General features: G+C 39.1%; 1 protein-coding gene across 2 annotated transcripts in view; it reads left to right on the top strand.

Moving 5' to 3' along the window:
* LOC149776365 (kielin/chordin-like protein) overlaps positions 1-16,299 on the top strand; it is a 34,360-nt gene extending 18,061 nt beyond the window's left edge. For both annotated transcript variants that reach the window (XM_089942340.1, XM_089942341.1), the window contains exons 7-8: positions 14,537-14,687; positions 16,061-16,299. In XM_089942340.1, the coding sequence (XP_089798466.1) occupies positions 14,537-14,687; positions 16,061-16,079 (170 nt within the window). In that variant the 3' untranslated portion in view covers positions 16,080-16,299. The remainder of the gene's footprint in view (positions 1-14,536; positions 14,688-16,060) is intronic.
* Positions 16,300-17,773: the final 1,474 nt, after the last annotated feature.

Here is a 17,773-nt window from a genome sequence, read left to right as displayed (position 1 = left end):
TTTGTCCGCACCATTTTATCCATACCAATTTGTCCAATACCATTATGTCCACTTAAAATTTTGTCCATAACATTTTGTCCGTAATATTTTGTCCGCTATCATTTTGTCCGGCCACCGTTAATGTGTTCCTGACGTTTTAATTGTATTTCACCGTTAAAGGCACTTCTCGTTAATTAAAAAAAGTATAGCTTCATTCATGTGGTCCGAGATGGTGCTGAAACAGTTGCCATATGGCGGCTCTACTTATCTTCCTATATTCTTTATTCCACAACACGGATATGTTCATGCGACCCAGATACTCGCCGTCCTTCGCAGATCTAAAGTAATCGTGAAGCTGTAGCATCGGTGACTTGCGTTTGTCTAGTGTAGTTTCTTGCAGAAGGAGACAACGTATTGCAGAAAATCCGTTTCATGTATAAAAATTGGAAATTATTCTACGATATTTTAGACATTTTATCTTGAAAATAAAACACTACAGCGTACCGTATAGATGAAAACATTACACGAGCAGCATGGACATTTTCTGAACATTTTCTGCGCTTCCATACCTAGTTTTTGCGAATTTCGAACTTACCACACTTTGCATGACAATTAATGTTTCCATGTTTATATTTTTAAAGCAGACAGTTAAAAATTATTTTAAAAAGGGGCCGTATTTTTATGAATACTGTCCAGTTTCGGCTGTTTAATCTTAATGACTTTGTAATATTTAAACACATTCTTTGGAAATATAACACGGTTAAAATGTATTTTGAAAACTATATCAAATATTTCTTTTTTTCCCTTTTTTTTTGTAGCTGAAAAAACCTTTAGAAGTTTATTGCGAAGATCAGTATAGTTTCGTGCTGCATTTATCGTTGTCACGTACATTGTATCCATATCAATGTTGCATTAGTAGTATAGTGGAGCTGTATACGGACAATGAAAAATCCAGCCAAAATGGTCGTGGGGCTGTGAACGGAGAAGGGGAATTGAAAGTGGGAAATATTGGGCTTGTATAGCAACAAAGGAAATTGGGGTTGTTGTATGGTGAAAATAGGAATGGAACAAGTAAGGTGACGTCGCGGTCCTCAAGACTGGTAAAACGTTGCAAGGGACTGACCTCAATCAGACCAAACAGAGGGAAAAACCTAGAACGCTTGGCGGGACATAGATATACATACATATATATATATATATATATATATATATATATATATATATATATATATATATATATATATATATATATATATATATATATATACACACACACAACACATGCAACATACAAAGATTGATGAACATGAATCTATCATACGATAACTATAAAATTGACTAAAAACATTTTAGGCAAGAAAGCAAATCTTTACCAGGCATATGAGTGGCCCTGAAAAGGGCCGTTGTTTTTTCTTTTTGTTCTAATTTTTTTTCTTTTCCTCCACCAACTTCTGTTTTTCTGTCCTATATTCTTCTTTTTCTTCTCCTTTTTCTCCTTCTCCTGTTTCTACTCCTCCTCTTTTTTCTTTTTTTTTTTCCCTTCATTTTCTGCCTGTTTTCAATTTTCTCATTCCAGGCGCTTATTTGTTCTTTGTCCTTTCGTTCTCCTTGTCCTCCTTTAATTTTTTAATCAGGTCTCTCAATAATTCTTTCGTTTTCTGTACAGTGTTAGTCTTCATCTTAGCCCTGTGGATGGTATAAACACCATATATACTCCAACTTCATCATAAAATCCTCCACTATTCCCAGGTCATCGATTGCCTCTTGTAATATTTTCATGACGTCTATTTGGCTTGAAGCCTTTATTATTTAATATTCCGTGCTGAATGGCACGAATAACGGAAGCTTGACGTTATATTTGTCAAGCACGGACTTGAAGGAAAACATGCCTTACACTCACTTTACATATTATCAACTATCCACACAAACGTACAGGAACTCAAACAAGCCCCAAAATATATTATCCACACGCTGGAAGAATAAAAAAAATATTGTATGCTATCCACAAGCCAAAAAAATATTATCCATACACGGGAAGAAGAAAAAATTATTATATACTATCCACAAACTCAAAATGAGCTCTCCACACATGGGAAGAAGAAAAAACTATTATATAATATATCCAAAACACCCCAAACATTATCCACACACTGGAAGAAGAAAGAACTATGATACTATTCACAAACCCAAAATATACTATTCACACAAAGTACAAGAACGCATACAAACCCCAAAATATACTATCCACGCAACGTACGAGAACTCATACAAACCCCAAAATATAATATTCATGCAACGTACGGGAACATATAAGTCCGAATATATACTATCCACACAACATACGTCAACTCATTCAAACACAAACTCTACTATTGACACAGAAGAAAAGGAAAACAAACACAGTCTACTATCACACAAACCTACGTACGTTCATACAAACAAAATATTTACCATCCACACAAACCTATGCTCACTCATACAAACACACACCCACGCATACACATACATATATATTAGAAAAGGAGTGAGTGTTTATAATCTCACTACTTAGCCACTTGAATAGTCTCTTTTCTAGAGTACTGAAGTAGCCCTGAGAAGGGCAGTTGTTTTGGACCTCAGATGCACCTGGCTAATGGTGACGTCTCTACGGCCTGGTACCAGAGACACAACGGCGGCTCCAGTCATTATCCCAATTGACTGTAGCTGCTTGGAGTGCGGAGGCAGCTTGAGTGCTCTCATCATCCCAAGCTTCAGTTCGCGGGAAGCTGAAGACTTCCCTCCTTCGCCTATGATGAGGTTGTGGGGCTGGTAGTGGCTGTGCTGCTGGTAGTGGTTGTTGTGGCTGTGACTGTAGCTGTTGTCGTACTAGTTGTGTAGCAGTACTTACTTAAGGCTTGACCTGACACAGGGGCCTTGGCATGAGGTGAGGCAGGATTCTTTCTTCCTTCTCTTTATTCTTTTTCCTCTCCTCCTCCTCCTAATTAACTCTTGCACGTTCTGCAATCGCCTCCATGGCCAGCTCGTCCAGGAGGCTATGTGCGTACTCCAGGTGCATCTGAAGTTCTACGAGTTTTGTGAGTTTGTTCATCTTCTTTTAGTTGACGAATCAACGACGGGTAGCCAGAATGACGACGCTTCCTCTATATGTATAGCGCGGACGTGAAGGAAATCATCCCGTTACCAAAACGTACTCAACCCGTATTATCACAAAAAACATGGAACGCACGGACCTAAGAAAAACACTCACTCACTTTTTACTTACAAACACTAGCTACAAACACAAACACATACAGACTATTTTTGATAAGCTACGGAAACGAAATGCTTATACACATTTTTATATATACATAAAACAAAAACTGAAATGCTTATAGACACACTTCTCTTTTGTAAGATACTAACATACAATTGGCAATTGAACCAGTCTGTCTTTTCTAGAGTATTGTGTAGCCCTGAAAAGGGCTGTTTTGTGACCAGGGAGTTATGGCAATATTTTATCATCTAAGATTGCGTCTCCATCTGGCGGCAGGCTTTCCCACAGGATAGGGCCTTCTTCTTCGAAAGAGAAGGAGAACTCTTTCGTGTCTACACGACAGTCAGCAAAACCTCTGTCTAGTTCATGCTGTTGCCGATGCTGCTCTCTCTGATTCTGAAGTGTGTACTTCTGATTCCCTTCTTATTTCTCCTTCTTGATTTCCTCTCCGATAATGTTGTTGTTGTTGGATTAAAGTGATTTTCGCTCCAATGGAGCATATATCACTGTTTAATGCACGCACAACTTGCTATTTAATTACTTCTGGGGGAAGGAAGGACAGCCACATCCCCCAGGCTTTTATGTGTTCATGGAACACTTATTAATTAGGCCGTCAGCTCGAGGTACTATTTAGTTCCTAGTGATCTGGATGTATGGCCGAGGTGAGTGGGATTGGACCCAGCACGCACTCATTGCTAAGGTTGCATTGCTTTGCTGATTGAGACGAGTGAGATTGGACCCACCGAGCACTCGTGTATTTGGCTATGGGGTCGTGGTAGAGGAGGAAGAGGCTTATGGATCGGGAGGCGGTTCGCGGCACAGTTTTGGCGTTTCTAAGCTCCAGGGTATAGTTCTAAAAGTGTCGTCCTGCATAGTTTGGAGGATAACTCTGTGCTGTTTTAGAGTAGGTTAAAGATAGATAGCCAGGTTGACAGCCATGGGTTTTGATGTTGCCACCTTGTGTAGCGGGCCCTGTTGGTCTTGGGTATTTGGGACCACCTTGATTGGTATTGGTTTCTAGGGTCTTAGTATTCTAATTAGTGCTGTTTTCGTTGCAGCTTTGTGCTGCCGGATCTGATGGTCGTTGGGTTTTAGACCACCTTATACGTGTTAATTTGGGGTTATACTTCCTTATGCAGAGAGCTTTTTTATTTTGCAGCCTTGTGCTGCGGGATCTGACAGTCTTTGTAGTTTAGACCCCCTTATATATTGATAATTTGGGGTCGTTTTGTTCCTAATCTGTTTTAGTGTGGACGATCCTGATGGTCTGGGTTCAAGACCACCTTATTCAATCTGGTTTCGGGTCCTGTCGGTAACTCTAGATATTTGTTGATGGCTGTCACCATGGGTTTCTGTGAGTGAGTTCGTAGAGGTGTTAATTTTCCTTCCAGATGTTGTTTAAGAGACAAGGAGACGGTTAAGAGTAGAGCAGGAAGGCAGTATAGATAAATAATTATAAAAAAAAAATTTGTTTTAAATTTTGTTTTAAAAATTTCTTTTTTTTTTACATTTTTTTTTCGTCTTGAATTCCTTATTTATTTTGATTCCTTATCTTATTGGTTTGGAGTGAAAACTTTTTATGGTTGTTTGTATTTTATTATGTAGTTCTGTTTTAATTTATTCCTATTTTCCTATTTAATTCTTTTTGTAGCCTTAATTGGTTTTTATTATTCGGGCTATGAACGGCCGTGCCAGTCTGTGAACCCACGAGACCGAGCCGGCCGTCATAATTCCCAAACAGTGATTTGTAATATTTTTGACTGGTCATTGATTTACTTTCTTAGATTTTTTTTGATTAGATTGGATTCGTGTATAAAACTTATGATATTTTCGAATGTTAGATTGATATTGGGGTTTGTGTTCATCAAGAATTCTGGGTATGTTGCAGGGGATCCAATATTATGCTGTTTAACTTTAAACTTAGCCCTTTCTATTTCAAGTTTGTGGCAGTTGTTAAAAATATGCTCTAGGTCTTCTGGGACCCTGCAGTGGTAGCAGTTAGGGTTATGTTGTTGTGGTCCTATGTACTGTCCGAAGCTGTTAGCCAGCTTGGTTTTGCCCGTGAGTATTCTGTTTATGAATTTTTGTTCATTGCCTTTTGGTTTCCTATTTCTACAGACTTCTTTAATGATGGTTTTTAGTTTCCTGCCTTGAGTGTTTGTGTTCCATAATTCCTGCCATTTATTGTCAATGAGGGTTTTAGATATGCTATTGAGTTCGCATATGCTATAATCTAGGTTGATGTGAGTGATTTCGTTTAGTTTTTGTTTAGCTGTTGTATCTGCCATATCGTTACCTGGTATGTTAATATGGGATGGTATCCACATAAATTCTACTTGTAAGTTATTATTTTTCAGTTTTTTAACAATAAATTGGTTTGCCTAAGATAGTTTTCTCTTGATTTGGTGTTGTTATTAAGTGTTGAGTTTATGACGCTTAGCGAGTCACTTATTATTACCGCTTGGGGTATTTTGTTCTCTTTGATACATTTGAGTGCTTCAAGTATGGCCTAGAATTCCGATAAGCTCTTCTATCAGGTCTTCGGTCACTTTCAACATTCTGACATTTTCTATCTCTTCAAGTTTGGTTATTAGGCTTTGCCTGACACGATGTAAATACACGTAAGCTTCGTTCAGCATGGCTGATTGGGAACACAGTTTCATAGGAGGACGAGTCAACAATGGATGGTCATATTGGAGACTCCCCCGCTTTATTTCGTTCAAACGCGGACGCGATAGAAAACATCCCTACGATTTGTTGCGGGGTCGGAAACCAATAATTGTTGTTTTGAGAGAGAGGGATAAAATGAAGACAAAGAGCATGTATTAAGATAAAAATCGAAAACAAACGACAGAAGCATTCTTCACATTTTTTATTCAAACTACAAATAACCAACATTTGACAGCAAAACACTTTATCAAACAAACAATTTTCAAATAACAAACTTTTTTTGACAGTTGTGAAGTTAAGCTAGACTTCCACTGATGGAAATCAACCTGCCATTGATGTGCACTACCTTTCATAGCTAAATACAAAATATAGCCATAATAGTTACAAAACCATCGATCTACTTTTTCATGGTTTCTAGAAGAGAGACGATTAAAATAAGTCACTAAATGTTCTAAAGAATATACAAGACTGCGTTGATGAAGAAAATACGCACAATATTGTCCACACACCATGGAATATGTGCCTTGTAAATTCACATTATTGAATCGTGTAGTCTTGGCACATCTTCTCATAAAGTTGATGATGTCCTCCAAAGGTGGCAATCCTTACAAATCAAAATACTCCACACAACAATCACGGGGAAAGTAGACGTATACCCAGTGGGTTCTTGGGAAATGACTGTCGTCCGTGTTGATGACATAAGCTTGATGGTCTTGAGGTTGGCTATGAGGCAGTTTATCTTTAGCACACATGACAGGATTCCAAAGAAGCAGTATACGAACTGTGGTTCTAAAGGTGATAAAGTTCCCAGGTATCAATGTTTTTGTTGTTTTGTTATGTTGTTGTTATTTACACAGGTAATGATAAGTCGTCAATTCAATTCTGTCATTTCGCTTGAAAATCTCTGACAAGTAACCGTTTCTTCGCTTCGTCTCCGCACTCTGCGCCAAGAGAGCTTCGATGAAATGGATCTCTGTAGCAATTAATGGAGGAGAGGAATGATCATGCAAGTCTTTATACCACTGACGCAACACGGCAACACGGCTTCTTCGAAGCTACGTCCAGTTTTTCTTCTTGATTCATCATTAGACTTTTATCGTATTGAATTCGACTGGGATGATCATTTTGACATCCACAGCAATCTTTCTTGATCAATTCTTTAGTTTGTTCTGCTAATTTTTTGGCAAAACAGGAGACTAAATGTTGTTGTTCTAGCCATTTGGACCTCTTCGTCTTTGTCTTGAGGTTGTACTTCCACGGTATCCTCCCATTCCATTTGTAAAGACTCCACTATTCAAAGAGGGATTAAAGGCTTAGATTGCTTCTAATAGTCTATAATGACTTCACTCAAACTGTTGATTTCTATCTTATTGTCGAATTCGGCATACAAGATGACGTTCACCGTGTGGTCTGTGTTGGGTGTTCAAAATGAATTTCCACACGAATTTGGTCGAATTTGATAGGGTGGAAATTTCCCTCGTCGCTGCCTTGGCCTAGAGTGAAATCAAAACCCTACAAAGCCTAACCTCCTGCATAATCGTCGTACGTAATGCCGTGACTGATGTTATTCCCTAACATGGACAAGTACGATCTCGAGTAATTCTTTTGATCAAAGTTAGGTTCTAAGGGCGTGGTACACATGGTGTTGCCATCGCGACTGACTTCGATCTTGCTCACTTTGCTACGCTTAAACTTGAAATGAATTGTGAACTCCGTTGAAGGCTGAATTCTTGACGATACCAATGATTAAACGTTTGAGTAAATGTCCATGAAACAGATGATCTTCGATCATGGATTGCTGTCTAGCCGAAATGATGAAGTTTTCACTTCTACGCGTCGTATCGAATAATTGATGATCGTTCTGCTCAAAGTGTGGCTGATGTCATTTCCCACCTTAGGTAACACTTCCGCACGTCGCACGTAGAGTCTGGCTTCTTCGATTTTGGTTCTGTAATCGGCAACATCAGCCATCAAATAGAAAGTGGTACTGATGCGGTTCAGTCTCAGGCGGACATCCACACCGTTCAGCAAATAAATTCCTGTATGCACGTCTCCAAATGCAAACGATCCATCTTTTCTAAACTACGTCCTTGCTGCAGGTTCTTTCGACGGTTATTAAAGCCCACATTGTGAGGATGTCACCTGCTATCAGAGCTGTGTCGTTAAACTTGTTCTCACCCGCTGTGTCAGGTTTTCATGCCACGCAACCATCAAGATTGGTGTTCTTGGCTTCTTTTCCATACGTCAAGAGATTTTCCAGGTTGGCCCGCTAGGGGTAAGTATCCATGCTGCTGCTGACTAGATTTTTGTTCAAGTACAAATCCACTCTGCGGAACAAGGAATGCATAAAAGTGTTGACCGGAGCATCTCTAGCATCGGCTCCTGGGTTGTGTTGTCCGTTTCGGTTACTTTGATGTTCAAGTACAAGTAACTGCTATTCAGATCGATAGAATCTTCTGGCTGTCCTTTGATTTCAAACTCAGTGGGAGCTGAATCCTTCAAAGAGGATACGAGATGAAGCTCGACCCATTGGGATTCTTGCATTGTCATCATATTGGGAGGCATGACAAACAGATCCAGTTCCGACTTGAAACAGGCACAATACTCTCGGTACATCATTTTCTTTTTTTTTCTTTCTCTGTGATTTTCTGTAATAATCAAAAACGTCTACGTCTCGGACGGTTCTTCTTTTCTTAGTATTTCTAGCTTTATGAGTGAAATCCTTTGAAGGGGTGATTTCGTCGTCTCTTTCTGATTTGTCCTTGCTGTGGCGTCAGGGAAGCAGGAATGCCTGACTAAGCATCGTCCAGGGCATTTAAAGGAGTTTTTCCGACCCTAAATGTTTTGACCGTTTGAAAGCAAGACATTTTTGCCTGCCCTCAAGAAATATTCTTTGGGGTTTTATTTGTCGGTGACGTCATTTTGGAGAAATTCTTTGCTGTGCATCAATGAGGCATCTTTCAAGGCATGCAATCTACGTGTCACCATCGGTTTCAAAACAGGAGCCACCGAACGAAAGGCTGATTTTAGCATATTTGCTAAGCAATGTCCTCGCTGTCAAGCGACTCCTTGGTACACATGATACATGACTTACGAGTCGTTAGAGTATCTTTTTCTTAAATGGAGTTTCACCGTGACTTTCCCTTTGGTGAATGGAATATTTTGTCCCAGATCTCCTTTTATAGCAATGTTGACAGTGTCGAACTACGAATTACTGACGAGCAAATAATGAGGATGTACAAATTCGCGGTGAACGTGATAGGTGTTTCCACCTTCTTCGTCAGCGTTCGTGACAGACTCCACTTTAAAAGGAATGACACGCAGTAAAGGTACGGAGGTGTGTACCACCACGTTGTACTCCACCACATCGGAGTACACAAACATCAAATTCAGTTATACAGGGAGTCTAAAATACTTTGCAAAATCCAGGTTGTTGGTAATGGCTGGCATGGATCCACCTGACTTAAGCATCTTGACGTATCCACCCAAAATATCATAAATCAGGACAAAATCTAATGCCCAACATTTTGTCATCTGAAAATTTCATCAGTAGGCGACAAGTTACTTTATGGTACTCGAGGTTGACATTTTGTTTGTTGTCCAAGGCTTTGCTAAACATGGCATAGAATTTGGTAGCAATAGTGCTTACCAGATGTTGACCGCTAAAAAGAGTCTGCAGGAATATGCAACCGATACGTGTACCATTTAAATTGGGCAGTCGGTGTGTCTTCCTTAGCGTTAGCAGATTTGTGAGGGTTCAAGTAATTTTGCACTTGTTCGTCATAATTTGAGACCTCAAATTTGTTTAGATTTTCGACGATATTTAGGATTTGTATAGGGTGAATGATTTCCACAAAATCCACTTCCCAATGGGCTTCGTGATCCAGTTGGATAGCCTGAGGTAATTTGGCCGTGTAACAGCACAAAGTGTTATGGGGAAACACCTCCATGAAACTTTCACTGTGCAACCTTAAGTAAAATTGGTTATTGTTGTTCATAAATCCAGAGTTCTGCTGTCCTATGGGTCACTTGAAGTCAGAAGAGTGTCTAAAAGAGGATTATTCTGGTGGTTGTTGTTGTTCGAGTAGTGACTGACGTTCGACGCAAGGCTCCCGTTGTTTCCGTTCGATGAGTATTTCAGAGAAGGATTGGAGAGAAGGTAACCGATGCAACTGCTCAGTAAAGTGGCCCACAATTGTTTGCCTCCTTCTTGCAAACTCAGATTGGCGACGACAACACCGATGACACAAAACACAACAAATATTCGGCAGAAAAAAACGATTTGTGTTTTAGGTACACGTTCTCCACACCACTCATACAAGGGTTGCTTTTGTAGATCTTGCAGAGAGGAACTAGGTGAAGGGATGGTCACTGCGTAGGTAGCGGTTAAGGTTGTGTTGAAGGGCATAAAGTTCACTTCTTTTTATAGTTGATAACTTGCGAAGCGTGGATCCAATAATCAAAACTGGGATGATATCGTTTCCAACGTACTTTGACTTCTTTGACACGTCGTTTTCCCACTTTTCGGGTTCTTTGTTCGAGAACGCTTTCGATGTCGTATACTTCGTCTTCTATTTTGGTCACGCGTTGTAACATAGCAGGTCAAACGTTCCTTTTAACACTTCTCCGTTCATGTCTTCTAATTTATAGACGGCAGGATGACGGCCACGCACTCGTCGAGTGACACGAACTAGTTGGTTAAGTAATCTTTGTCGAAAGTGCGTTTGGTTTTGCCAATGCGCACAGAGTCTCCTCATATCAACACTTTACCGTTCTTGGGGACAGCCACCGTCGAGGACATACAAATAAGCGCGCAAAAAGTCACTGCGTTGTCGATCGTCACTTCTTTGGTGGTAAGAGTGGTTGTACGCTTGCACCAGGTGCGGTAAGATGTCAGTGTACTTGAGAGTGTGTTGATGCGTAAAATATTTTCACATGCATTCTTTCAAAGTGTTTTGAAAACGTTCCACGATGCTGTCTTTGGTTTTGGGATTCACAGTGGTGAAAAAAATTACTGTCAAGTTTCTTTAATTCTTTTTGGAAAGCTTGGTTCAGAAATTCGGTACCTTTGTCGGATTGCCATTAAAAGGGTGACGACCACTTTGTTTCAACACTAGTTTGAGGGCTCGTACTAACTCACTGCTCGATTTGGAAATCAATGGCACGATCCGGGCAGATTTGAAAAAGACATCGATGACACAAAACAAATATTTGTAGCCACGACTGTAGGTGGCCAAATGAGAGACATCGGCTAAATAGTCTTGCCAGTGATGATTGATGCCCTCCACTAGGGTGCGATTTCTGGAAAGTTTTCCTCTAATGGGTTTGTGTAAATTGTACGTCGCTTGTTATTGTCACCATCGTTGCCCTTTAGGTAAAAGGAGACTTTCAGATGGGCATTGGCAGCACGCTACAATTTCTGAACTCCTATGTAACCTGCAGGATGGGATGGATCTTAGTAAATGCTGGCTAACACCTTCTCCATTTTTTAATAAGTCACCCACGCTTCGCTGCTGCTTCTTTGGATGGGGCGAGATGGTGGTTTAGAAACGACTTTAAGTGCCTGATTTGCCACGGGAGTAGAAGTCGAGGTAGTCGTGGCGGTAGGGGTGGTAATGGGATGGCTTTGGTCTTCTTTTTTATTTTATTTTCTTGTTTCCCTTCTTTCTTTTTGACTTCTGTCGAAGGAGGAGTGAACATCATCTTTATAACCCAAGCTCCTTCTCGTTCGTTGTGAAGTGGGAGAAAGGGTCAACAAGGACGCTGCAATGTTACTAGGAATGGGAGCTGCTGATGGTGTTTGAAAGACTTCTCGTACCTCTTCCTCCTCAGGCATGCATTAGGGTCTTAACATTTTTAAGAGTTGGTATAGCTGGTTCGTCTATAGCATTCTGGTGAAAGAGTTGCAGTCGTTAAAAGAGTTTACCGCGCCTTTCCACTTTGTACATTTCGGCCAAATTGCTGAGGTTCATCAATGATTGAATTCGTGTTGTAACTGAGACATCTCGGTCAAATGAAGATTGGAAGGTAAATGCAAGGTCCGTTGTTCTTGCCAACGATTGAATTCCATCCATCGTTTGTAAGGCATTAAACTCAGTTTTCGTCCTTCCATCGGATTTCAATGGTCACGTCTGAGATATTTTAACTCCAGAGGTCCCAATTATCCTCTTGATCCTTTTCATCTTGCTCCCATGAGTCCTCCCAGCATTGCTCCTAATACTCCTTTCAGCAAGGGTCCTAACAACATGGCAAAATTCCTCTGCGTTGGACCAACATTTTCTTATTTTGACGGATGGGTATTTTTTTTTGGACCATTTGGCAAAGAACATGTCGATGCTTGGCTTAGCATTCTTTTTGATGTGGAGACAAAGGTATCATGCCTTTCAAGACATTCAGACACCATTTGCACACCGTATCGACGACGTCTTTGGAGAATGTTTGAATGCGTTGTTTTCGCATGGGTGGAAGGGCTTCGGACAGGAATGACAATACGTCCCAATGTTTGGCTAAACGAGGAGGAAGTCTTTTTTTCCTTTGTGGGTAGATGAGAAATGGCTTCTAGGGTTTGCATCTTTGTTTGTTCCAAAGCACAAAAACACTGATTCTCATTCTTTACCGCAAATCTTTTTTATACTGGAATGTGTTGCCACTAATTGTCTTTACGTCATGGAGGGGTTCTCAACGGACTAAATCGGAACAGTTCTTATTTGGACCAATCCAGCAAACTCTGTTACATGCCCGATCTCTCTTTGACTTTGATTTTGTGAGCAGGTACGTAGTGAGCAGCTGCCACTGCAGCTAAAGAAGAAGTGGGTGTCACCACTGGAGGAGAAGTTCTTGGGTACGCGGGTTTCAACTGTTTGATCCAGTGAAGAAGAGCTGGTGTCAAATTGGGTTTTGCAGGCATCACCAACGACGGAGAAGTGAAAGAACCCGAGGTTACTGGAGACGCGGTCACCGTCGCTGCAGGTCGTGGTTTGCGAATGTAAGGTTGAGTCCCGGCCAAAGTGTCTCTCTTACTAGTTGAATCTGTTTTCTGAGGGCTTTTCTTTTTCTGGGTACTTTTCTTTCTCTGTGGGTTTTTCGTTTTCTGGGGCTGTGACCTGGTCTTGATACCGTTGCTCTTATTCTTCTTTTGGGTTCATTTGGTTTTATTGGAAATGGATTTTTCTTTGGGAGGACTTTGGGGTCATTAGGATCCCGTTTTAAGAGGGAGGAATGATGACGTCTCCTAGAGAACCGCTGGTTTGAATGTCGATGAGGCGATCAGCCAGTTGCGTCAGGGCTATTTTGTTTCTGTCAAAAAGCGTTTCGTCTGATGAAGAATGTGAATGATGCCTTGTAGTAATTGACGTGCTGTCACCGTAAGCCATCGTAAGACTTCTCTAAGACTGTATAAGACACGAGCAAGTATTTGTGGCTTTCTTTCGCGACTGATGCTGTATAAGGCACGAATCAATTTGATGGCAAGGTGAGACTGACAGGACGGTCATGTTTCACGATGTATGAGACAGACCCAAAGTGTGCGTGATTTTTATTGACTTTTGTTGTTGTTAGGTCCACAACGAGGTGGTGTATACAGCAGGCCCTCCTACTTGGCACCAGTGGTGAAACAGATGGCTACTAAATCGCAAATAATCGGGGATAGTAGGGTTTAAATCCACGAGTAAATAGGCATGTGGGGTTTGAGTGGCCTCGTCGTACGCATGATTCAGCCAAGGTGTTCCTAGCTGTTTGGCTAAGACTTGCACATGCGATTTACTTCCAGGACTTTTAAACAAGACCACGTAGAGATCATTGAGACTAATGGTGCGATGGGCTTTACTTTGTTGACACACATTTGGAATAATGTAAATGACACTGGCATTACAATGATACCCTTTGCGCGTAAACTATAGTTGAATTTCTTCTTCGTCTTCTCTAACATATCTTCGAAAATGACCAGATGGGTTTGATTGGGGTCAAACACGGTCCCGTTGTCTTCGCCAGGAATGCCTTCCACAAACACCATGGAATCGCCTTGACTTTTTTGCACAGTCCCACAACCTTTTCGACTGGATTTTCCATTGTCCCTATAAATCTTGTCCGTATACAGCCCCAAGATCTTTTTGACTGGATTTTCCATTGTCCGTATACAGCCCCACGACCTTTTTGACTGGATTTTCCATTGTCCGTATACAGCCCCACGACCTTTTTGACTGGATTTTCCATTGTCCGTATACAGCCCCACGACCTTTTTGACTGGATTTTCCATTATTTTACAGCCTCACTGTACTAATTGCATTTATTGTTGTTATTGACATTATTTTCTACTGTACATATAGATTTCAATGTTGCATTTATTATTGTCATGGTCATTGTTTAATATGGCACGTTTCCAGTGCAATGGACTATTTATTTTTTTACCTGAAATGAAAATGAGTTTTTGATGTGAACGGTTTGGTAGCTACCAGACGCTGTTTTCTAAGTGATTAAAGTCTTGTAACTTTAAATTAGATTGGAAACTAAAACATTTTTGTCAAGCTGTCTTAACGTGTTCCTTCTATCCAAGTAAATCGGGTCATGCAAGTACTGTTTGAATAATAGATGTTGATAAGGATTGTTATTATTATTATTATTATTATTATTATTCAGGTGAAATTGTACAGAACGTTACATGCAAGCCGCTGGTTTGCCAGTCTAATGGTAGCATTATAGCCGAACCCGTGCAATGCCCAGATCGACAGCTCCAGTGTGTAGACCCCGTGATTCCAAAAGGAAAGTGCTGCCCCGAGTGTAAAAAAAGGTCAGTTAGATAAACAAATGTGTACAAAAAGCATACATACGAACGTATTTTTTTACTTGTAGAAAAAAGTTGACGATTACTTTGGGGACGCAAGGGTACATATTCTTAATTATGGAGGAATTATTTGTTGAGATGGGTGAACATAGAGTAAATTTAAGGAACCAAAGAAGGCAGGCATTGCCAGATGACATTAATAATACATTGTATTGTATCTCATGATACAATATTGCCGGTTATAAAGGGAAGACACGACCAATAGGCTAATCCCTAAGGTTTAGATTCTATACATAATGTATAGGAAAACATTTCAACTTAGAAACCTCCGTTTGGAAGTAAATAATTATCAATCGCCAAATATATAAAAATATTTTAACACAAAAATGCGTTTCGTTGAATCAAAAGGTTTAACTCAGTCGTCATGTGTAGTTTACTAATTCGAAAGAATAACAAATAATAAAAAACACGAAATCGTATGAACCAACCTCATTTAATAAGAGTATTTTATTTATTACGATACCTGATTAATTCTACAATTATATCAACACTATATTAACTTGTAAGGAAAACATAGTCCGTAAGATAGCCTTTTCACGTAAAGTGAGCGGTGACACCAGATTATGTATTGGTGCACACTGACTTTGACTTTGTTTTTAAAGCGAATCCAAGTTGTTTAAAGCGATTTAATTAAACGTTTCGTTTTCCATAAGATTTGCGATCTTTCGAACTGGGACAGCCAATCACCTCTATTCTCAGTCAAATAATGTTCTTCCGCTGGAAATGCACATGGTTCTCGCGACAATAAAAAAAAACTGAAAGAAAATAGACTGTATAATATTAAACCTTTCCACATTGCCCCAATCATACTGATATCTCTACTCCTAATATAAAAGACGAGGTACATCCTATATTTTAAAAAGTTGGACTTTCAAGTATATACATGTACTTTTTGGATAATTTTCATATTCTTAATGTGTAATTGCTAATTAAATTATTAGGTTGGGTGGTGGCGGAAGGAAGTGGCGGATTCTGACGACAACGTAACGCTTTTCATTTGACTAGATTTTTCATTCATTTAAACATTATATCGTTAACGTTTACATATTTACTCTTAACACAAAATGCACAAGTCACAGCTTGATATAAAATTTAAAAAGTTTCTTTCTAATTCTTGTAGTAAAAAGGTTTATATAAGGATTACAATAAATTAAAAACCTATAATCAATAGAAAAGTGGGGGGGGGACAGAATATTCCTGACTATATTATTTACATATTTTCGCTATTTTGTCACAATAAATCAATAGGAATTATAAGTCTTTCTTTTTAATAAATTATGCTAGTTTCTGTAAATTATAGTATCATGTTACATTTCCAGGACGAACTGGCGTACTTGAGAAGTTGTTCTGTACGGAGAAGATAACATGGTTGGAAGTAAAATCTGTCGTTGTGGAGGAGACCGGTGGTTCACTACAGCGCTTTGCGATGAGAAGAAAATCTCAGAAAAACTGCTGAAAAACCTTTGAAAATATCTGGCTGATTTTAAGCTTTATTTAGACGCATCTCATAATTTGTGACTGACTTCAGTCAGAAATGAGTAGTAAAAATATAAATGACCTCGAGATTTGATATTTTTCTTAAAGGTCTGTAACAAAATTTCAAAATATACAGAACTCCAGGAAATATTTTTTATTTTGATAATTCAGCATCACAAAACAACAGAATACTTGTATTAATTATTATTCTCCAATAAGTACTACTAAAAAGCCATAGTACTATATATATATATATATATATATATATATATATATATATATATATATATATATATATATATATATATATATATATATATATATATATATATATATATATATATATTCATGTCACAAGATAAAATATATGAGAGTTCGAATATGATGAAGTCTGCAATGGACATACGACAATATATAAGATCTACATGAAAATACATTGTGTTTAACACAGGCTCTAATTGCTTTATAACACTTATGGAAGAAAATAGAGATGTACGTCCTCGTTCGCTGTATGCATAACAACGGTAAAAAAGTAATAATTCGTTATGTGTTTTCACGTGTCAAGATGTCTAAATGAAAACAGATTACTAACATGCAAGTACCATCTGTTCAGATATATCGGTAGATATATATTTTATTTCTCACTTGCAAGGATTTTGTCGTTCCTAACATATGTGACAAACTGACGCATTAAATGCTACGCGCTTTCCAGATATGTTGAAGCGCCATATTAAAATTATCACTGATAAGTCATTCAGCAGAATATATTTACAAATATACGATTGGTGACAGTCCTTTTTTAAACATTACTGTCAAGGTATTCACGTAACTTTTTCAGTATCGTTTACATCATGTAGGGTATACTGTAGTGCATAACCTCCTTCCTAAATGAAGGCATTGTAACTGTTGTCAACGTCGCATTGCTCGCCTTGGAAACCGAATCCCTGGTGAAGGCTGTCAATGTCGCATCGCTTGCCTTGGAAACGTAATGCATTATGGAGGTTGTCAATGTTTCGGGAAAATGAATACGTTTATGAAGGTTGCAAATGTTGCATAGCTCGCCTTGGAAACCGAATCTTTGGTGAAGGTTGTCAATGTTATATTGCTTGCCTTGGAAACCGAATCTATGGTGAAGGATATCACTGCTGCATTGCTCGCCTTGGAAACTCAGAAATAGTGTTACATGGAATGTTGCTGAAGTTTAACCATTCACCATATACTCTGTCTGAAGTAGTATCCCTCGTAGTGGGAAATTGTATTGGCAAAAGAAGGTACTTAACTCTCATTTCCACGGCATGATATAGCAAATAATGTGTTAAGAGTACCGTTAAAACTAACAAAATGGAAAGTAACACCTTAGTGTTTTGACCTACACCAGATTCATCCGTAATGTACTTTGTCTTTGATCTTGTGCAACAAAGTCGGATGCATTTGGATTAAGGTTTGTCCTCATGGTTGTAGTGCTGGAGAAAATTCTTCTCTCTTCACCTTTATTTAGAAGAGTTTAACTTCCAGAAGATTCTTCCTTTAAATATCTTTTCTTTTAGTGGAAAATG

The sequence above is a fragment of the Sinohyriopsis cumingii genome, chromosome 18, assembly GCF_028554795.1.
Source record: "Sinohyriopsis cumingii isolate HCF-2022 chromosome 18, ASM2855479v2, whole genome shotgun sequence".
Lineage (NCBI taxonomy): Eukaryota > Metazoa > Mollusca > Bivalvia > Unionida > Unionidae > Sinohyriopsis > Sinohyriopsis cumingii.
Note: the sequence above shows the minus strand (reverse complement) of the source record. Positions and strands in the feature narration are given on the sequence as shown.